This window comes from Nanorana parkeri, unplaced genomic scaffold (genome assembly GCF_000935625.1).
Source record: "Nanorana parkeri isolate BGI_ZX_2015 unplaced genomic scaffold, ASM93562v1 scaffold1335, whole genome shotgun sequence".
NCBI classification, from domain to species: domain Eukaryota; kingdom Metazoa; phylum Chordata; class Amphibia; order Anura; family Dicroglossidae; genus Nanorana; species Nanorana parkeri.
Genome location: NW_017307603.1, coordinates 352509 through 375641, shown reverse-complemented (window position 1 = coordinate 375641; position 23133 = coordinate 352509). Strand labels below are relative to the sequence as shown.

General features: G+C 41.4%; 1 protein-coding gene across 2 annotated transcripts in view; it reads left to right on the top strand.

The window, feature by feature from the left end:
- Window positions 1–16010: 16010 nt before the first annotated feature.
- The window catches only part of ESD (esterase D), a 20890-nt gene continuing 13767 nt past the window's right edge, over window positions 16011–23133 (top strand). The window contains exons 1-4 of one of the 2 annotated variants that reach the window (XM_018569438.1): window positions 16011–16073; window positions 20445–20496; window positions 20844–20914; window positions 22562–22650. In XM_018569438.1, the coding sequence (XP_018424940.1) occupies window positions 20847–20914; window positions 22562–22650 (157 nt within the window). In that variant the 5' untranslated portion in view covers window positions 16011–16073; window positions 20445–20496; window positions 20844–20846. The remainder of the gene's footprint in view (window positions 16074–20444; window positions 20497–20843; window positions 20915–22561; window positions 22651–23133) is intronic. The other variant, XM_018569439.1, reaches the window with a different exon arrangement.

Here is a 23133-nt window from a genome sequence, read left to right as displayed (position 1 = left end):
AGTAGCAATGTCAGCCTGCCAGGAACTTTTCTTCAGTTGGCTGTTTAACAGACTACAACAGGAAGTGCTGTTACTGGCAGGATCTCTGGGTAAGAAAGAGAGGTCATGCCAAATATACTAAAAATAGATTTTGGGTTTACATACACTTTAACAGTTTTTTATATTGAAAGTATAACTTGGTAAATTGTAAACTTGGTAAAGTCTCTCTTACATCAATGTTTATAGAAATATTGCTTCTTTTATTGTCATCTATTTTTATTAATTTGCTATTAGCCTACCTTTGTGTTTGACAGTTATATAACCATCATACATATAATGTAAGATGTCTAACAACTCACAGGTTCCAAATAGCTTAATATTACATCAAAAATAAAGTCTGTTTTTAACTAGGGCAAAGTGCATCTCCTTCACTTCCTCTAATACATTGACAATCACTGTCCATTAGTATACCAAGCAAATTAAGTATTCTTTATTGAGCAAAACCAGTAAAATAACAAATGTTTCAAGCTCAAGCTAGAAAAACTGCCAGTTTAGGTGTACCTTACATGTTTTATGGAGACATCATTTTCAAACAAACCACGAAAAAACATCACGGGTCTGCAGATTTACCTGTATTCTGTAGCCTCAGTTTCTTATCATGGCTATGATTATTGAATGTACCTGTGGCACTACTAAAAAAAATCCTGTTTTTAGTTCGTTTCTTGTTGTTTCTCATGCTGGTTGGTTGGTTTAATTAATGTATAACAAAATGCATTGTATATTTTTGAGCAATATTATAAATTAAACCAATGCAGTTTTTTTTAACAATGTGTCATATTTTCACATCACTTTGACCTATGTACAACATAACACCCAAAGTATAATTAATGAGTGTTTCAAAACTCCTTCAGCCATAACAAATCGTCATAATTAGACTGTATGAAATGTCATTATCAGGGTAACTAAGCCTACCATTTGGATGAACTTTATTACCACAAAAACAGACCTGTGATTGAAGCAGAAGGAATTTGGCATACTAATATAAGCCTGAAGCTGGCCATAAACCTTACAATTATCTGCAGATTTTCTGTGGTCAGATGGAAAAGGTGCAACAGATTCCTCCATCTGCACTTAACTATGTGGATGAAGGAATCTCCCACTGAGCCACGCTTCTGTAATCTTGCTAGTCGGCCCTGCTGGCTCTCAAAACACCTGAACAATGCCTGCATCCAAACAGATTGTTCAGGTATTTTGACAGACAGTGGGGCTGACTAGCAAGATACTGAAGCTTGGCCGAGTGGGAGATTCCTTTATCCACACAGTTTAGCGTAGATGGAGGAATCTGTTGCACTTTTTCCATCTGACCACAGAAAATCTGCAGATAATTGTAAGGTGTATGGGCACCTTAAGACTAACTATGATGTTGGATATCTCTCACACAGGTTAGTATATGCAATATGACATCCCCATCATGTGTTTGAACATCCACATTTTATAAAGGTGTCTTTTAAAATAGGCAGGCAGTAGACATTGATGAATATTTAAATGACAAATGGAAATGTTACTTTAAAGATTTTCATCACTTGCAATCCAGGTTTAAAAAATAGCATATTTACCTCCTTAAGGACCCTTTCGCTGCCAAGGCCTTTTTTAATTTTTTGCACACGTTATAATCCACATTTTACGCCTGAAAATTACTTCAAACCCCCAAACATATATTTTCCAAAAGCCAAGACCCTGTAGAATTAAATGGTGGCAGTGTCAAATTTTTATGTTGCACGATATTAGCACAACTCCTTATTAAATCCCAAAATTTAGTGAAAAATGCACTTAAGGTCAATTAAGTGCCCCAAAACACATTATAATACCCATGGTTACGTTGAGTAAATAGATACCCAACATGCCCAGGTTAAAAATGAAGTGCATATGTAAACAGTCCATAGACGATGCTTTAAAAGCCCCTACAGGTCATGAATAAATATTGGCCCTAGAATTATTGCTCTCATGATGACATGCACGGCGATACCCAAACTGTGTAGCGCGATCGTCGCTTTCGTATGTAGGTGCACCCAACGCGTGGTTATGTGAATACGTGTGTACTCGCCGTAGAATTGCATTCTTTTTACATTTATTTTATGTAATATTATTTTTAAAAACTTTTTTTACTTTACTTTAATTGCTATCACATAGCTTACAAGCCCCCAAGTGATAGCATATTGGTGGTGACAGGTCCTCTTTAAGGTGATACTGGGGATCCAAAAGACCCCCAGTGTCACCTTTCCACTTTAAATAAGCTATTGAAGTGTAGATTGCACTTCAATAGCTTATTGCTCTGCTACGGGAGCAGAGCATTAATAGTTCAGGCATTGGAAGTGATGTAATCCTTGTCGCTCCCGATCCCATAGAGCAGGGAGGAGATCAGCGAATGGATGTTCGCCGCTCTCCTCCCCAGTTTCCCGCTGACACCCGTGATGCCAGTCCTGGGCCCGCAGGAGGGGTAGCGGAACCCGGGAGACATGGCTGGGGTGTCGGGTTGGGGGGGGGCACTTTAAAGGCCCGTAGAAGCGATCTGATGGCAGCTGAACCGCCAGAATCGCTTTTATTGTAAAGCTGATAGCCAGCTTTACAAATGTAAAAAGAGTCCTGGCGGCTTTACTGTTTTGTTGTTGTTGTTTTTTCCCTGTCTTTGCCGTTTTTTCCTTCTATAATCTTTATTATTCTTCCAAATTATACAACTTACAACACTTATACAAAAAAACCTTGTAATTAAACCATTATTGTGTCATCAGAGAAATAATTAAATCAACTTATCTAATGTATCAAAATTATACAATAATTCTTACAATTTTAACAAACATGTGATTCACAAGTGAGTTACTATTTATCCCTTCTTCAGATAATAATAATTATTTCCAAAGTTCCGTGAATTTCCCTGCTTTTCCTCTATTCCAAAATAATATATTATTTATATATATAAACTGTTTACTGTCGGCTATACATAGATTGACACAATTATTATTATTTTTATTCATATTCTGAATTCCATATTCTGTATTCCGAGTTTCGTATTCCGAATTCCAAATTCCATATTCCAAAATCCGAATTCAGTATTCCGAATTCCGTTTTAGATATTGGAAGAATATAATCAAAGTAATAAATAAAATATATTCAATTAACTGGGAGTTGGACCCGTGTATTTGTGTTCTAGGAATTCTGCCGTAGGATTTAGGCATGAGATCTCAGAAATTGTCTATCACGAGGTTGTTAGTTATGACTAGAAAATGAATTAAGAATTTGGAATTTGGGATATGGAATTCAGAATACGGAATTTAGAATTTGGAATATAGAAATTCAGATTTCGGAATATGGAATTTGGACTTCGGAATATGGAATTAAGAATACGGAATTCGTGTTTTCAAATTTTAAATTCCGTATTTCAAATTCCAAATTCTGTATTCCGAATTCTAAATTCCATATTCCAAACTCCGTATATCGAATTCCATATTTCTAAAATGTGTCACATATTGTAAAAGGGGGATAGAGGTAATGTAGTTTTTCAAAGGCAGAAGGGATTGAGCAAGGAAGAATGGGCTAGAGCAATGAATATAGTTCCGAACTGTTTACTGTCGGCTACACATAGATTGACATAATTATTAATATTATTATTTATTCGTATTCCGAATTTCGTATTCCATATTCTGTATTCCAAATTCCGTATTCCAAATTCCATAATACAAATTCTGTATTCCGAATTCTGAATTCCAAATTCCTTATTCCGTATTCTGAATTCCGTATACCAAATTCCAAATCTAGTATTCCGTATTTAGTATTCTGTATTCCGTATTCTGAATTCTGTATTCCGTATTCCATTTTCCAAATTCCAAATTTCGTTTTCAGTATTCCAAATTCCATATTCCGTATTCTGAATTCTGTATTCCAAATTCTGTATTCCGTATTCCGAATTCCAAATGCCAAATTCTTTATTTCTGAATTCCAAATTTTGTATTCCGTATTCCGCATTCTGTATTCCATATTCCGTATTCCAAATTCCGTATTCCGAATTCCAAATTCAGTATTCTGAATTTCGTATTACGAATTCCAAATTCCGTATTCCGAATTACGTATTAGAAATTCTGTATTCGGAATTCCAAATTCCATATTCCAAATTCCGTATACGGAATTCGGACTACGGAATACAGAATTTTTAATACAGAATTCTGAATACGGAATACTAAATTTGGAATATCGAATTTAGATTATGGAATTTGGATTTCGGAATTTCAGAATACGAAACTCAGAATACGAAACTCGGAATACAGAATTTGGAATTCGGAACATGGAATTTCAAATACGAAATTTGGAATTCGAAATACGGAATTCGGAATACGGAATTCGGAATATGTAATATTACATTTGGGATACGGAATTTAGATTGCGGAATTCGGGAATACGGAATTTGGAATACGGAATTCGGACTATTGAATACAGAATTTGGAATACGGAATTTGGATTATGGAATTCGGAATGCGAAATTCGGAGTTCAGAATATGGAATTCGGAATACGTAATTTGGAATACGGAACTTGGAATTCGGAATACGGAATACAGAATTTAAAATACAGAATTCAGAATATGGAATTTCGGTTACCGATAGTAGTATTTTAAACCAACTTTTGATCTTTACCTGGAATTTTCCCAATAATGGCTGGATATTCAGAGGGACATACTCTGCTCTATTACACAATACTTTAACTCCTAGATATTTATTCGTAGATACTATTTGGATTTTCTCTGCACATTGCGGTAGAGGGTGCTGCAAGGGATCAATTGTTAATAGCATAGATTTCTCTCAATTTGAAAGACAGAGAACTTTCCAAAACAATCTACCAGATTCATCAGGGCTTCTAATGATTGCCACAAATCTCCCACATATACTAATGCAGCATCCGCAGATTCTCTCCTTTCCCGTTTCTCTTACAAAACCTGTTAATGCATCTGAATTCCCCTTTTTTGTGCTGCTAATGGTTCCAATGTCATAGCAAATAACAGTGGTGATAAAGGGCATCCCAGCCTTGTGCCTCTGTAAAGTGAGAATGGCTCAGATAATTCTCATTTTACACTTACCCTTGCTTTAACATTGGAATATAGCAGCTTAATCCAAGCTATATTTCCAGACTTCTCTATAAATAATTCCATTCTACGCTGTCAAATGCTTTGGCCGGGGCACTTGGTAGTTAGAAGAGCTTAGAGGCGCGTGCGCGAGGCTCGCAAGATGGCGACGTATAGCAGGATTAGAATTCGCTCGATTACTACACACGTACTCCCTTCAAAAAGGGATTTGACACACTTCTCCTACGCACATGGAACCTACGCGAGAATAGATCATATTTTTATTTCCCCTGCCTTGGCTCCTCGAGTGACGTCCTCTCATATTAAGGAGATGGTTTGGTCCGACCATTCTCTAGTGATAATAAGCATTGCGCATGCATGTTACTGTAAGAAACCGTTTCAGTGGAGGCTAAATGAATCTTTATTAAGTGTACCATCGCTGAACGATGAAATAGCGGCGCGACTCTCTCTTTATTTCGATCAGAATTGTGACCCAAACATCTCTCCAGTGGTAGTCTGGGCAGCCCACAAGGCGACCATTCGGGGTAAATTTATAGAACAGGCGACTAGAATTAAAAAACAAACATCCAAACATGTGATGGAATTGGAGGGGAAGCTAAAATCTCTAACTCAACAACATAAACATCTGGCTTCACCCTCCCTTCTCCACCAGTTCCTTAAGAACTGAGTTAAATCTGCTCTTGACTACAAGGGCAGAAGAAAAAATTTAATTATTACAGGGCAGCACAGCTGTTCCAACTGCTTTCTTTACAATACGCGACAGCCTACCCCGATTGGGCTAATATAGAGACCAGTGCGCTTAGGAGTACCTCTGTGGAAGCATTAAAATGGATGGCTATCAGGTTAAGGCCGAAAAATATTTTACCTACTTTATCACATTCTTTGGCCCTATGGGATAGGTTTCAGGCTAAGGAGGGGATCTTTTCATCCCACACCCCCCTGGCCCCACTGTTCAATAACCCATGCTTCCCGCCGGGATTACAGTCTAAAGCATGTCAATGGTGGATGGACAGATTGCAGATTTTATAATATCGCATAAACCAATTTCGCTTTCTCATTGCTTAAATATTTTGCAGATGCCGCAATCGGAAATGTTCAGGTATAGACAGATACTCCACTACTTGAAATCCCTACAGATTCCTGAAAGTGGGGCCCCGGTAAAGACACAGTTTGAGCGGTGGTGCCTGCGGGGGTCTGACCAACGGGGGGGATATCCTCAATATATGCTGCTCTACCTGGGCCATTTACGAAGTTAACATATATGGCTGCGTGGGAATCTGACCTAGGTGTTGTCCTCTCGTTGGATGAATGGCAACAGTGCGTCTCAAGGCTGAGGATGGGAAGCCCCAATGTCTCCCTAGCGGAGGCTAATTATAAAGTTTTCTCGAGATGGTACCAGGTTCCAGTTAGACTGGCAATCATGTTCCCTGGGACGAGCCCCTTATGCTTTAGAGGATGTAATCAGCAGGGCTCTATGATCCACATTGGGTGGCAGTGCCCAAAACTGGCTGGCTTCTGGAATATGTTTTTTTCCCTGCTCTATGAGATCCTCCAGCTCCATATTCCTAGAGATCCGCAACATTTTCTACTGAACAAACCGGTCCCAGGCATCTCAAGAGCTCAGGGCAAACTCCTGTTCTTTTTTTTTTTAGCAGCAAAAGTTACCATAGCCAGATCCTGGAAATCAGAAAGGGTACCTTTCTCCATGGTTTTGACCAAATTAAATTGCATCATGATCCATGAGAAGCTTTACAGTATTTTGCAAGACAGTTACACTAGCTTTGAAGAAGTTTCGAAACCTTGGCTGATGCATCAAGGGATAGCAAATCCTCCAGGCGGCCTGTCTGTTTCCTCAGGATAAGTTATGGTGTGTTTTCCTAGGAACCCACAAGTCCATAAATTAGCAATATTGTGCCTTATTGTTTTATCTTTTTTTTATATGTTCATATATTCTTTTTTTTTTTTTTGGTTCTTTTAATTTTGCACCGAAACTGTGTTTTCAGTTACTTCCCATCTTGCTGGGAGCGTTGTACGACCCATTCAGAGGGATCTAATACCCACAGATTGGGTGATTAACAGCGGTTCTTACAATGGCAAGAGAGAAAATTGAATTTATTCGACCCCCATTTTATAGCAGGTATGATGAGGGTTTAGAATCATGTTGCGGGGGGCTTTGGTAATATATTAACACATTAGACAGAGGTAAGCATTCTTTAGCCCTGTTGCTGTTGAAGGACCATTGATTGTGATATAACGCTTGTTTAGGATACATATATTATATGTTTATATAAGGATATTACGGTCTGTGAATGGAACTGTATAAGTACTGAAAACCAATAAAAACGTTGAAATCAAATGCTTTGGCCGCATTTAGCAACAATATAGCTCTATTTCCCTCATTTATAGTGGGTAACTGTAAATTAAGAAACAGTCTCCTAATATTGTTCAGCAAGTATCAAACCTGCCTGTTCTGGGTGTATTAATTTACCAATAACCTTAGATAATCTTTTTGTCAATACCTTAGCAATGGCCTTAATATCTGCTGTCAGCAACGATATTGGTCTATAAGATTCCAAATATCTAGGATCTTTCTTGGGCTTTGGTATAACCATGATGATGGCCTCTCCCATTGACTCTGGCAGCCTCCCCGTTTTACTTGCTTCATTAAAGGCTGTCAGTAACTCTGGGATAAGAGCATTGTCATAGTTTTTATATATTTCAGATGGCAATCCATGCGTTCCAGCTGCTCTATTTTTAGGTTTCCCTAATGGCATTACGGAGCTCTTCTTCTATGATAGGTGCTCCCAGTGCTTTGCTCTCTAAATCTGTCAATTTAGGACGATCCACCCCCTCTAAAAAACTTATCAAGTCTTCAGTATTGTTTGTGGACTTACTAGTATGTAAGACTTGATAGTAATCCTTAAAAGCGCTGACAATTTCATCTGACTTCGAGGTCGAGCATTCCTGGCCTACAAAATTTTGACCAATATAACCAGTTGTTCTTTGTGATCGAGCTATAGTGGCAAGGACATGTCCAACCTTCTCTCCTTCCACGAAGTAGGGTTGTGCAGAGGAAAACCTCTTTCTCTCTGCTTTGTACAACAGGTACGTTTAGAAAGTTCCTGATGATTTAGCCCTCTTTTCAATTATCGGAGATTTGAGATAATTAATCTCTGCCGGTCTTGCTGCCTCGGCCAATTCAACTTCCTGTATCCTCGACTTCTTTTTAATCTTGATAATCTTATTATTAATAATTCCCTGTAAATAGGCTTTAGGGGAGTCGCATACTATATTTAAAGGTGCAGTTAATCTATTTTTATTTAGAAATTCCTGTAGCAGTTGCTTTATTTTATCATGCTCAGTAATAACAGGAGATTATTACAGTAATAAAGGAGAATGATTGGAGAGCCCTGTGGGTGCATATTGTACATCTCTGATATATGCTAACATATTCTCTGACACCAATGCTAGATCTACACGAGAGGATGCATTGTAGGCCGGAGAACAACAAGAATATTGTCTCCCCTCCGGATTCCACTGTCAGACTATATATTTGTCACATTACATAGTATTGCAGTGTTACTATTGTAAGAACTAGCTTCAAATGGTAGGAGCTTTAAGGACACATCTACTTAGAAGTTCTCTTCTCAGGGCTCATACCCATATTTATTAAAATAAAGTTTAGGTTGCACAAACGTTTACCCTCACAGGGGTGGTTCAGCATCTCTCTGACAAAAAACAAAATTCTTTGTTAAGCTCCTGGCCTACACTTGCAGCATCGCTGCTATGGCCTCACGCTTTAGGCCATTATCTGTTTCTCCTCAAGACAGTATTCAAACACAACTCGGTGCACAAATGCACTATCTCTGGCTCCCACCCTAAGCCCTGTTTGGAGCACTCCTGGTCCCTTGTTTGAAGGCCGCCTCTGTCTCCCAGGTGGAGCCCTGTACACTAGCCAGCACCCGTATTATAAGGACTGTGCACAGCTGCACAATCAGTAGGCGCTGGTCATCACCGCAACATGGGCCCAGGGTTGGAGGCTTATCGCCACCCAAATCTCTGCAAAGGCTCTTGTTTCCAGGACCCTGACCAGGGTATACCAATCCTACAGAAAACTGAAAAGCCAGTTTTCTCCATATGAAACATACTCCTTGGAGCCACTCAACCTGTATAGGTGAGTACCCTGGCTGACCTCTAAAAGGCACACCATTGTCACACTATATATATTAATGAGGATAAAAAAGGCATATGTCCATCAAGTTCATTTATTGTTAACACCAATGTCTCTGAATAACAGAACTTTTTTCGTTCATAGGGATGAAGAGAGGCTGTACAGCTGCTTAAAAGCCTACCCACTCAATAGAAAAGGCTTACAGTGGTGATCTGTGTCTAGAGAACATAATCACTAGAAATGTGTTACATGCTCAGGGCAGAACAATGAGCTGCACCTGGAGACACAGTTCACTGCTTTGTGTAAAAAAGCTCTACAAGGCTAACCAAATAGTAAATTTTATATTTTAACTAAAACCCACAGATTATATTATAAACATCCGACCTCAGATAACCTTTTTTTCATTTAATTGATTTCTAAAAAGTTAATGAAATTGCATGGACATAGGAAAAGCATGGACTGCTCAAGCATGTGTGTTTGTGGCATTGGAGGAGATTGGTAGAATTTTGAAGACAAACAGCAGAAATCAGCTGGGAAAATTAAACCCCAACTCTAGGCAGCTCTAAAAAACTAACCTTGCAGTGTCCCTGCAGAGCCCACCATAGAGAGACTATGGTGGGCTCTGCAGGTTTACCCTCAGGTGGGATCTCGAGTGGGCTCTGCATGGGGTACAGCTAGAAACCACGGAGCCCCATACAAAATTTTGCTACGGGCCCTGTGATTTCTAGTTACGCCCCTGAGTGGGGCACCTCTTTCCTGGACTGCAAGGGTTAAATACTTGCTTTGTCTGGGGCAGTGCTTCTCAACCTGTATAACCTCAGGACCCACATTTGTCCTTGGTCATTAAGTCACGACCCAAGTCGCACCACACTGGAACACACGGCATTGCAGTACTACATGTTCCGGTGCAATTGATCAAAGTGTGGGCTGAAGGTGTGTTTGGTGTGCCATTCAAATGAATGCACCGCACCAGATTGAACAGTAGGTGCAGATGCATGGTAGTTTGCGAATAAAACACTGACATACACAACAACCACTGACACAATCTCACACACTCACAGACATTCTCACACACACATACACACTCCAAAAATGTTTTAGGGGTTCAGTGTAGGTTGTTTTACTGTGACGGAGCTCCATCCATATGTGCATTTCTTGTCCAGCTCTCTTGCACTCTCTGTAGAGGTGCCGGGAGCCAGAATGTAACGTCACTCCAGTCATGCAAGGAGCTGTGCACAATGCACGTATGGATGGAGCTCCCTCGCGGCCATACCTACAGCCCACCCCACCTCAAGCTAACCATTGGCGCCAGGCAGCATATTTTGAATGGCTGCTCAGCACAAAAACTGACAGTACTGTGCTATGGCGGAGCATCTTACCTAGTGCAGTGGAAGGCATGCGGTGACTCACTGAACATGGGGTCATGACCCACTTTTCCAGCTGCACCACATTTCTGCACTGTCAACATATAGCAGGCACGGCAGTTGCCCTATATGCTGACTTTGGGTCACATGAGGACATTATTAAATGTACTGCTGTCGCCCAAAAGAGAACTATAGCCAAAAAAAAGGTTTAGCCATAGTTCTCTTTTAAAATGCAACTCCTGTTTGGGATCCAAGACTCAAAAGACTCTCAAAAACTCTTTGATAACTATGGCAAACAAGTGTGTTGGCCAAAAAACTGTGATTTGCAACAGAAAAGTGAATCCATGACTTCATCCATGAATCCAAGAAAAACGTTCCCCTTACCAGAGAATTCTTGTACAAGTCATTCTGAATTGAGGAAGCTGGTTGGATGACAAGTGAAACGTCTTCAAGAAAAATGCAGCAAGTCCAGTTGACTTGACTTATTTTTTACAGATATACCATGACATGGATGAATGAGAACCTTCACAGACATGTTCCCCTTACTATGCTACTGTGTTTACAGAATATCAAGTTGTAACAGAAGGATGCTTGTAGTATACTCATTGCAAATAGATATTTTTGTACGGACCTAGTAAATACTGTTATTGAGAACATAAAAGCGGAAGCTATTACAACAGATCACGCTTATAATGCAGATTGCAAAGATTTACAGAAAATACCGCTATGCTCTCAGCATTTCGTTCAATTCATTATTGATTGAACAATAAATGTGTTGAGAGATGAATTGTAAAATGAAACAATAGTCATCAATTTTATTAGTTTGCTGTATCTCTATTTATTGATAGTGACAACAGCAGGGACCTCCAATAGTGTTGTAGGATGGCATTTTCAAAGCACAGTAAAAAACACGTTCACTTGTTTTGAGAAAAAGAGGTGACATCAAAGTGGTTGGAACAGACGGGCCTTTGTCATTATTTCTCTGAATGAGAGATGGTTGAGCAAATTGAACTGGAAGGTAAAGGATGTTTGTGTAAATGTATAGTGGCAGCTCAATTAAGCGTGGGACCTTGTGTGTGCCATTTTTGTCTTTTGAAGATTATGATTTCTTCAAGAACACTCTCCAGCAAAGAGCTCAATATTGAAGTCACCATGGTTATAGCACTTCTTGAAACGACAGATTTTCAAGCATTAAGCATGGTCAGTTAAGTTGTAATACAGCAACAAAACAGTTATTTTGAAGGTGAGACTGACTTTGTATTACACTGGCAATTGCCACAAATGAATTGACAAGCAAGTATATCTGTATTAGAGGGTCACTTTCATGAAAAGTGTCGTATTTTGATAACTGTATGTAGTGAGTACTGTAGTGATAGCATACTGTTTATTTATTCCTTTCCTTATTTCAAACCTTTATTTCTATTTGTTTCCACATTTGCATGCAGATCAACCTGTCCATCCATAGTGACAATGACAGAGGATGTATCAAACTATAACACTGCCAGTGGTATCATAGCAGTTTCTGCAAAGTTTCTTTATTAAGGTGATATTAAAGGAGAACTATGAGGTGAGTGCTTTTCATTCACCTCATAGTTTTAGCCGACCTGCGACAATGAGACTGTCACAGGTCGGCTCAGTAGATCGGGAGGTGAGCGAACACATACCGGCGTTCGCTCACCTCTCGTTCCTGTCACGGCTCTCTGCCGTGACAGGGGAGGGGCTGGATTCCCCCTCCCCGCTCCGATCCGCCAGCGCTGACTGGCGGAACGGACGGGGGAGGGGGCGGGTACAGCTGGCTCTGCCTCTAGATAGGCAGAGCCAGCTGTCAGTCACGCAGCTGGGCGGATCCCGGCACAATTGTTGGGATCCGCTTCAGCTGCGGCGTTTCAGTATACCGCGAGCAGCAGCTGGCGGTATACTGAGCCTAGGGTGATGGGAGGACGCTAGTTTGTGTCCTCCCGTTACCCTAAGGAGAACTATGGGGAAAAGCCTTAACCCCATAGTGCTCCTTTAATGTCAAAATGTTTTTAAGCTATTTTAAATGCTGATTAAATCAGTTACAATGGATGCTACTCCTTGATGTTTAAACGTTTTAGCTTCCTGCTGAATCAGCTGGTTCCCTGAGATCTGGCCCTAATATCTTGTTTTAGGGTGGCTCCTTTACCTTGCAGGATCCTATGGAGCCACTCTTGTGTGTGCTAGTAAGCTGTGTGTGTCTCCGCATACACAGCCAGGCAAGCCGCTCCCATGCTCGCAACTCTTCTTTCCTCCCTTCTCCATGCTAGTAGATGGAGAGATGCTGGAGTCTGTGCTATCCCTTGTGATCTTTTACTGGCCAGGAAGTTCAGGGAAGCTGAGCTGAGAGAGTTGGAGACAGCTGTTTGGAAACATGATGATTGCAAGTGTTTGGGCAAATACTTTGCTGGGCAATGTATATTTGCTTGATCTACATTCATTATTCAAAAAAAGTTTGAGAGTTTCGTACTACTTCAATCATGTCAATAAAATGTGGCCATTGTTACCCCTCCTCACCCCTTCCTTGGAGCAGTTAGTATTTCCTACAGCTACTCTGCCTTCTGTATCCTCCCTTTACCTTAATAGACTGTAAGCTCTTCAGCCTTTTGTATTCTCCCTTTCACTTTAATAGAACATAGGAAGTTCTTCTGCCTTCTGTATCATCCTCTTATACCCTAAAGGATTACTAAAGGTTTGACGTTTTTTACCCTAATACATTATCTGTACCATGGTAAAAAAAAAACATCCAGCACCTTTTTGAGACCCCTGTCCCCCTCCACACTTACCTGTCAGCGTCGCTTATCGCCATTACCGAAGTGATCCTCCGTCTGAACTTCCTGTTTGCGAGGGAGGAGATTGAGGGCAGAGAAGCCACTGGTGATGGCACCGCTAGCACCGCCTAGTTGTTTACATTTGGACGGTAGCTGTCATCTAGCAGTGTGTGTTCGGCAGATGTGGATGGGTCGAAGGGCGTCAGGGCTTTTTTTTATTTCAGCGAGTTGGCATAGTCATTAACAGTGTTGGACGCCGTGATTGACGTGGATTACTTAGGGTTTTTTGGGGGGGGAGGGGTTTCAATAAAGGAACTGTCAAAAAATGTTGTGTTGTTTTTTTCAATGAAAGGACTTTTTCAAAAGCGTGGTCTTTGCATTTACAACTTTATTTAACCCGTTGGTGAATAAGTAAGGGTACAAGTACGCCTTATTCATTCACAAGGGGGGGCAGCATCTGGGTTCCTCCTTTATTAAAAGGGGTACCCCGACGCAAATAAGCCCCCCTGCCCGCAGACGCCCACAACCACCGGGGGAGGGTTGTGGGGAAGAGACCCTTGTCCCCATCGGCACAGGGACAAGGTGCTTTTCCAGGGGGGACCCTGGAAAAGCACCCTCCAATACCGAGGGGCTGGTGGCCTGGTATAGCAGGGAGGGGGGGTGCACTCGCTCGTCCCCCCCTTTCCTGCCCTGCCAGGCCTGTGCTCGCACTGGTTGGGAAGTTTAGGGGGGGCCATGTTTTTCCCCCCATTTTTCGGGGGGTGGGGGGGAATTCCTACCAGACCTACGCTGGGGTTTTTCCCCTACGGGGACCCCATGCTGGTTTTTTTCCCTTTTATTAACAAGTTTTTTTTTTGTGCTCGCTACTCGTAGGTAGCAAGCAGAATAACTAAGCTGAATGCCGTTGGGCGGCATTCGACTATTCACTCACTGCTGTTTGGCCCCTTTGAAAATAGGGGCGAACGGCAGCGAGTGAGCTGCCCAAAGTTTGGCTCAACTGATCCAATGTTGAGTGGAACACCTTCTTCACTTCGGCTCAGTCGAACATGCTGAGCATGGACTCAAAATCAACCCTCAAACCTACTGCCAGTTTAGAAGACACTTTCTTCAAGCAGTGGTACAGGAAAAAGTCTGCATCTTTCAAGAAGACCATGATATTTATGGAGGACAATGCTCCATCGCATGCATCGAAGTACTCCACTGCGTGGCTAGCCAGTACAGGCCTTAAAGATGACAGAATAATGACATGGCCCCGTTCCTCACGTGACCTAAACCCTATTGAGAACTTGTGGGCTCTTCTTAAACGGGAGATTTACGGTGAAGGAAAACATTACACCTCTCTGAACAGTGTCTGGGAGGCTATGGTTGCTGCTGCACAAAAAGCTGGTCGTCAACAGATGAAGAAACTGACAGACTCCATGGATGGAAGGCTGATGACTGTTATTGAGAAGAAGGGGGGCTACATTGGTCACTGATTTTGTTTTGAAAATGTCAGAAATGTTTATTTGTAAATTTTGAGTTGTTTGTTTATTATTCTCACTTTAGCAGATAAAAATAAACAAGTGAGATGGGAACATGTTTGTTTTCCATTTAGTTGCATAATAATCCTGCACAGTAATAGTTGCCCAATAAGTGTGCACACATAAATGTTCTCCTAAGAAAGCCACAACCTCACTTTTACTTTCTTAAACATTCAGGGTTGAGGTCTATTAGGATTGTGGATTGACCGAGTGCACTGTAATTGTTCAATAATGAAATGAATCCTCAAAAATACAACTTGCCTAATAATTGTGCATGCAGTGTAGTATGTAAAGACATTTGCGTGATTAACACACGGGTAATGAATAAGCACTCCTGGGTTCCAAAAATGTCAGAACTTGTTTATTGACATCCAATCAGATCTCACAATGGAACGCACAACGGTTCCTTCTTCAGGCAAAACAAAGTAACACATGGGGACACAGATTAGTTAGTTGTAAACTGACTGCACTTTAATGGCAACTTTGCACACGATTATTGATGAATATTTTGCACTGCTAGCTTTGATATTGATGGCATTGTAGTACTTTATAGTTATTATTTGTATCACAGCGCTTTATAATTTGATAAAACAAACAAAGAAACACACGAGTACTACAACCTGTTGGAGTCTGGGGACGTGACAACGTTGCACTGTTTCAAACGAAGTCAGTCTATGGGATAGTGACGCAATGGAGGGAATTTATCAAAACTGGAGCAGACAAAATCTGGAGCAGATTTGCACTGCAGCCAATCAGCTTCTCTCTCTCATTTTCAAATGTTACCTAGGCAAATTGCAGAGAGAAGCTGATTGGTTGCCATGGGCAACTGCTCCAGATTATGTCTGCTCCCGTTTTGATAAATTGCCCCAAATGTGCCTGGTCTACTATTGGCTCCTCCTATTGCCACGCCCACAACCCAAGGCTCCCCGACATCTAAAAGTTCCCAGCATAAGAAGTCACATGACGCCTCTGGCGCTGTACCCTTCTGGCCGCTCGCCGTGGTAGACTCTCCTCCCAACCTGCAGAGGTCACTGTGGACTTCGTACACCGCAGCCTGGAAGCTGGCTGCACTCTGCTTGCTGGTCTCGTTGATGACAGTCGGGCTGTGGAGTTGTGTGCTCCAGGTGAGGCGGGAGGGAGTGTGTTCTATAGGCAGTGTATGGAGGAACGTCCAGACATGAGACCGTTACCGTGTGCTCATTGTACACCAGCATTCCTCCACGATGCACCGCTGAGTCTGTTTGTTAGTAAAATACTTCTGGCGCACATTGCTACAGTAATGCAATACGTGTGAGTGAGTGCACAGGAATATGAGGCTGTATTGTGGCACTATAAATCCCAGCGTGCCCGGTGTCACTATATGCTGACATGTTGGTGACAGGATGGTAACCTGTGACCCACTCTGCCAGTACTGTGGTGTCAGACATGTGATCAGTACAGAGGGCAGTGTCAGTGTTGTAGAGTCGGGATCCAGGAGGGTCGCACATCTATACTTAGCCGCTGTCACTTGGCCCAGGTCGGCCCCCATGAGTGTTTTTAGGCGTTTGTGAAAATTTATTTGTGCGTTGTCCAAGCTTCACCAGTTTTTATTTGAGCCAATAAAAACCTAGATACCAGGAGGAGGAGAGCTTAGGTGTGAAATCATGAGAAACGTGTCTTGTGTATTTTGGGTGCTCCCGTTCAAGTCTATGGGGACACCATTCTTCATGAATAAAGCGCATGTGTTTTTTTCAGGCAACACTAAAATGAATGGGATTCTTCATGTTGAGCGTTGTGCTGCTTCACATGGAATAGAAGACTCAGGTGTGAATTGGAGATTAAAGTGACACTAAACGCAGGAGTTAAATCTTAAAAATACATTCAAGTACCTTAACTATTAACAAAAATGTACTTTTTATTGGGGGGGATCCATGCAGGGAGCTGTGGCTGACAGTCACTGCTCTCTGCAAGGAGATGATCGAGAAGCGCCGGTATGTGTTCACTCACTTTCCCATCTATTGAGCCGACGTGTGACAGTTTCATTGTCACACGTCGGCTCGAGCTATGAGGATGAGTGATTTTCACTCACCTCATAGTTCTTTAAATTAAAGTGCGACTAATGCCAAAACCTTTTTCAGTCTTGGATAGAGTGAAGAGGGATTACAACACTTGTCAGGAACTCTTCCACTGCGTACACTAGTTCTGGGTGACTCAGCTGATCACAAGGGTTTCCCCTCACTTTGGAAAGATCTCCTCTCACGTCATGTTGTGGCTATCGGACAAGAAGTGAAGGAAAATCTCCCCAATGGGACACAGATGGCAAAAAAAGCTGACTGGGGTCAGCTTAACTACCTCCTGGCCAGACGTTTTAAAAAAATGGCCGGCCGGGAGCTCTGTAGATCAGACACCTTCCCCCTCGTGCGCGCTGCCCGATATTTAAAAACAGGCAATGATACCCGTTAACATACAAGCAATCCGCCGTCTATAGAGCCGACGGATCACTTGTATTGGGTAACGATCGGTGCCAACCCCCCCTCCGTGGTCCGCTTCTCCCCCGTTGTTGTCCCGCTGTTCCATGGCTCCGCTGTGCCCGGTGCGAGCCCTGGATCAGCATGGTGCCTGTGTCACAGGGGATCGGAGGGAGATCAGTACACAAGCTCCCTCCGGTCCCCTCTCCGCTGCAAGAATGCGGAAGTGTTGTATAATACATCACTTCCGCATTCTTTTCACTCTCAAGATTCAGAAGCTGGAAAGAAGCTGATGGAGCAGATCTGTGCTTCATCAGCTTCTTTTGGGGGGTCCTAGGTGACATTAGGGGTCTTGGAGACCCCTGATGTCTCCATAAAGAGGACCTGTCACATATTTTGCTATCACATAGGTGGGTTTTATTAGCCCCCTATGTGATAGCAATAAAGTTTAGTGAAAAAAAATAGGAAATAAAAAATAGTTTCCCCAAAAAAAATTTAAAGTTACACAAAGAATAAAAAAACAAAATTTTTTTTTAAAGTCCCCACCCATACATACATGTATGGGTTGGGGGCGCATACGTGCAAAAAAGACGATTGCGCCCATTACGCCGCACATGTTACATATCGCCACGAACGTCGCAGTGAGAGCAATAATTCTAGGCCCATCAATCACTGATAACACTAAACTGATGAGTGGCAAAAGCGGGTGCGCGCAATTTTAAAGCTTGACATGTTTGGTGTCTATTTACCTGACGTGACCCCGTCTTTTATATTTTACCAAAAAACTGGTTATTAATAATTGTTTCCTAACATTATGTAAAAAAAATGTTCAAAATGTTCAGTAATATTTCCTAAGTATAGTAAAAAATTAAACCCGCAGTGGTGATTAAATACCACCAAAATAAAGCTCTATCTGTCCCCAAAAAATTGTATAAAATTAATTTCAGTACAGCGTTGCATGACGGAATAAATGTCAGTCAAAGTATCGCAGCGCTGAATACTGAAAAATGGCCTGGACAGGAAGGGGGTCTAACACCGCGGTCAGCAAGTGGTTCTAAGAGGAGGGAATAAGAGGCTGAAGAAGTCTGCTTTGACAATAATATTGTAGCTTTACTAGAATTATGCAGAAAAGGTAGAGGAGACATCACCTCCAACTTAGGCGACATCATCTTCACACCTAGGCGTTTTGTCGTGTAAAACTATGTTCAACAAAACACTCAAAACAAGAAATCCCATTCATTCCTATGGCCTGATGCTTGAAAACGTACATGAGCTTTTTTTTGGCAGTTATACCCAAAACTAAAAAAAGGTTTTGGTGTCACTTCTAAATTGTGTCATCTTGTGGCACTTCAATAAAGTTTTATAAAAGTAAACAGGAAGATGCTTTGTAACAACATATCACAGCACCCCTACACAATGGACACCAGCCCGCACTGGTTTTAGTGTGAACGAGCCCTGATTGGATTATTCACAATGACATTTATGATTAAGATTGAACACGGCAGTAAGCCAGATGCATGCATTGCTAATAGTCTGTGAATGCAAGGTTGTCCCTAAGCCCCCTTTCACACCTGGCATCATCTGTTCATCTAACAGCGCTTGTGCCAAGTAAAAGTTTATAAAGTGACAGTTTACTGGGATCATAAGGTGGCAGGACACAGCTTTAGCTTCCCTGTGCACTGCACCCCCAGAGTGTCTGTGCAAGTACTGGATTCTGGAAGATCGGTGCATGACCTAACGATGGGCCCATGTATTGTCACTTGGAAGGTGTGGGGAGTGCCGGTGTCCTTATTTTCATGAAGCATGGCTTTGCATAGGTACAATGAAACTATAGAGGCATAACCTGGTGCATGATTTTGCCTGCTGTCCTATTACCGTGGGTTTTTTTTAAGACTGAATGTTCACCCAAAGTACCTGCAGCCCTGGAAGCAGGTACTTGAAGGTAAATTTAGAGAGCTTTAGCTGTAATTTCACTATCGGACATGAACTTTTGCGCTTACCACCCTCTGTGCACACAATTTCCTCAAGCTGCTCTGACAGATTTCCTTATCCACGTACTCGCACCATCTTGGATACTGTCACTCGTAGCTGTTTTTTCCTGGGCAAGAAGAGGGTACCCTGATGGCACTGAAGGAAGGATCCAAAACATTCATACTTTTGACCTAATAGTTTATGTTCTTGTTGACCCGTTTTGGGTGATTAAAGATGAGGGAATAGGAGGCTGAAGAAGTCTGCTTTGGCAATAATATTGTAGCTTTCCTAGAATTATGCAGAAAAGGTAGAGGAGACATCACCTCCAACTTAGGCGACATCATCTTCACACCTAGGCGTTTTGTCGTGTAAAACTATGTTCAACAAAACACTCAAAACAAGAAATCCCATTCATTCCTATGGCCTGATGCTTGAAAACGTACATGAGCTTTTTATTGGGCAGTTTACAGCTCGCGGTATACTGAGACACCGCAGCTGAAGCGGATCCCGACAATTATGTCTGGATCCGCCCAGCTGGGTGAGTTGACAGCTGGCTCTGCCTATCTAGAGGCAGAGCCAGGTGTACCCGCCCCCTCCCCCGTCCGCTCCGCCACTCAGCGCTGGAGGAGGGGGGAATCCAGCCCCTCCCCTGTCACGGCAGAGAGCCGTGACAGGATCGAGAGGTGAGCGCACGCCGGTATGTGTTCGCTCACCTCCCGATCTACTGAGCCGACCTGTGACATTCTCATTGTCACAGGTCGGCTAGAACTATGAGGTGACTGAAAAGCACTCACCTCATAGTTCTCCTTTTTAAAGCAAAACAATTCTTAGGGGGATGATATTTTATTGACCGGAATAAACTGCTTGTCCAACTCATCGCATTTCATCCTAATTGCAATGGTCAGACGCATTGTGCTCCGTGTTATGTTTTTTATGCATGTTTTTCCATTTCATTCACATTTATTGCAATTCAGTAATATTGTTTAAAACTGTTAGATGATCAGCATAAACTGTTATTATGACATCCAAACAGTTATACGTTGTTTTCATTATTGTTCTTTTTGTTGGTTCTTCTAGTTTATACCGACCATAAAAGTATCAGCACATCGAAATACAGCACTTACTGCAGGTAGTTTTCTTTATAATTTGATTGTGTCCTAAACCTGTAACTGTTTTCCATTTTTATGTTTGCTCTCACTTGTTTCTCAACAGATGCTCAGCACCTATGTAATATATGCAGTTTTTGTATACATGAAGCCAAGCAAGACTATGCAATTCAAAATGTATTAAAACAATTCTTCTGGTGCAGATGGTTTTCATACTTAGTGTGGGTCCCCATCACTTGTAATAGTTGAATATCATTTCTGCACTAACCTTTTAGTAATCCTTGTATATTTGGGATATTTCCTATAATACAATATGTAGATTCATCTGTGGTGTGCTTACCTTTTAACATAGTGTATATATTTCCACCAGAATATGGCACTGAAACAGATTTCCAGCAATAAATGCTTTGAGGGTTACCAGAAAGTCTTTGAACATGACAGGTAAATATGTTCACATTCTTCATCTTTTGAGCATCCAGACAAAATCTGGAGCAGCTGTGCATGGCAACCAATCAGCTACTATCTTTCATTTTAAAATCTTAACTGAAGAGAGAAGCTGATTGGTTGCCATGGGCAACTGCTCCAGTTTTGATAAATTCCCCTCATTGTACTTTAACATATTAGACTCGTGACCAAGCTTATGTTATACTATTCAAACAGCTTAAAGTGACATTAAACCCTCAGATTTTTTTAACATAAACCAATACTGTAATGTGTGCCTTACTGTAATCCATGGTTGTTTCCCTTCTCTTTGCTGCTCTTCCTTTTAAATCCTCATGTCTTCTCATGCTTGGGGAGAACTTTCCTTTGCAGCTGACTGCCTCTTCCTGTAGTGCTGGCTCAGGTTATGAACCTTCACACAGACACCATGTATCCATTTCAGAGACAAGGCAGTCTGCTGCAAAACAGAAGTTCTGCCCAGCATGAGAACAGATACAGATTTAAAAGGAAGAGCAGCAAAGAGAAGGGAAACAACCATGGATTACAGTAAGGAACACATTACAGTATTGTTTTATGCTAAAACATCTGAGGGTTTAATGTCACTTTAAGCAGTATCTGTGTTTTTAACATTTTTACAGACGCATTACACTGGAAGGGAGTTGCAGCTTATGAGCTGTGTACAGTAGCCATACACATTGCAAATACATTTAACCTTCCACTATACCTGCCTCATAGATATGAATATAGAAACATGGTGCATTGTTTTTGCATATGAAAGCTGGTTAAAATTGCTACAAAAGTATCATCTAAAACCAGCAGATGACTGACAAAATTGCTGTTTTAGAATGAGTGACTATTACCTGTGCTTACAGGAATTATCGGCACCTCCTATGACCTATTCATAGCAGTGCTTTCATAGTTCTGGATCCTTACTACTTCTTCATAGCAATAGAAACAGAAAGAAGTTATACACTGCCTATACTCAATACTGAGTGCATCTTAAGGACCAAGGCATCCATTATCATTCCTAGGGGTATATACTGTAAATGGCAATCCTAAGGGCTTGTGTAGATAGGTAAATGGAACATGCTTTTAGGTGCATTCATCTTGCATTTGAAATCCGTTTTAGATGCTTCTTGGCTCCATCACTGGTGCCTCTGACCTTCATATGACTTCCTTTTAAGCCGCATCAAGACACTTTTGCATTCCGATTGACTTGTATGGGGAGAAAAGCAGTTCTAATGCAATAGCCTGTATGCACACGGCCGTAGTTTTCTACAGTATGATGAAATTACATTTCCGTTTGTCCTAAATCTTATGCCAGTGAGAAAAATCATGGCTTTACTAGATTAAAAAGCTGTCCTATAAATATCAAATTAGCTTGTAAATATCCCTTTTTTCTTTTGTGTACTCTTGGATTAGTTATTATTTATGCTCTATATTTCATATATTTAAGACACTACACATCTAGTCCAAGTTTGAGATTTCAGAACTTCTTTGGGTTCTGTTCTTGGTAAGGTGTAAATGTATACATTCTATTATTTGTGATAACATAGAAGCAAATGTTCCTCAGACTTTTTTCAGCATAGTTGAAGGTCCTTGGAAAGGATATATATTAATTCTTACCAATATGCTTCTTCCAAATAGCACGGAACTCAAGTGTAAAATGAGATTTGCCATCTATTTACCCCCTAAAGCTGAAACTTCCAAATGTCCAGTTGTATACTGGCTTTCAGGTATGTATTCCTGAAGCATTTTCTTCGTTTGTGTTTTTTGCAAAGGGCACTAAAGTAATATGTTTTTATATCTGATGTTAAATATTCGACATAACCGCCTCATTGTATAGTATGCATCCTCTAGTACAGGGCTCAAAATTTCCACTCGCCTGCTTGCATTTGGCGAGTGGAAATTCAGTCGGGCACGCGGTCATGGACAACGTACCTGACCAGCTTCTCCTGGCTGTGCTGGCTCTGTGGATTAGTAAGGTCTGCAACACACCTTACTAATCACCACTGGATCACCAGGGATCGTGCCTCCTCCCTACAAAAAGGCAAGCAGATGAGGGGGCTCTATATTTTATTTTGTGTGGGGGGCGAGGAACGAGGGGAGAGTAAATTATTTTGTGTAGGGAGACAGACAACAGGGGGAATGTATTTTTTTTTTGGGATGGGGTGGCAGAGAACAGGGGGGAATTTATTATTTTAAGTGTGGGGCGGGCA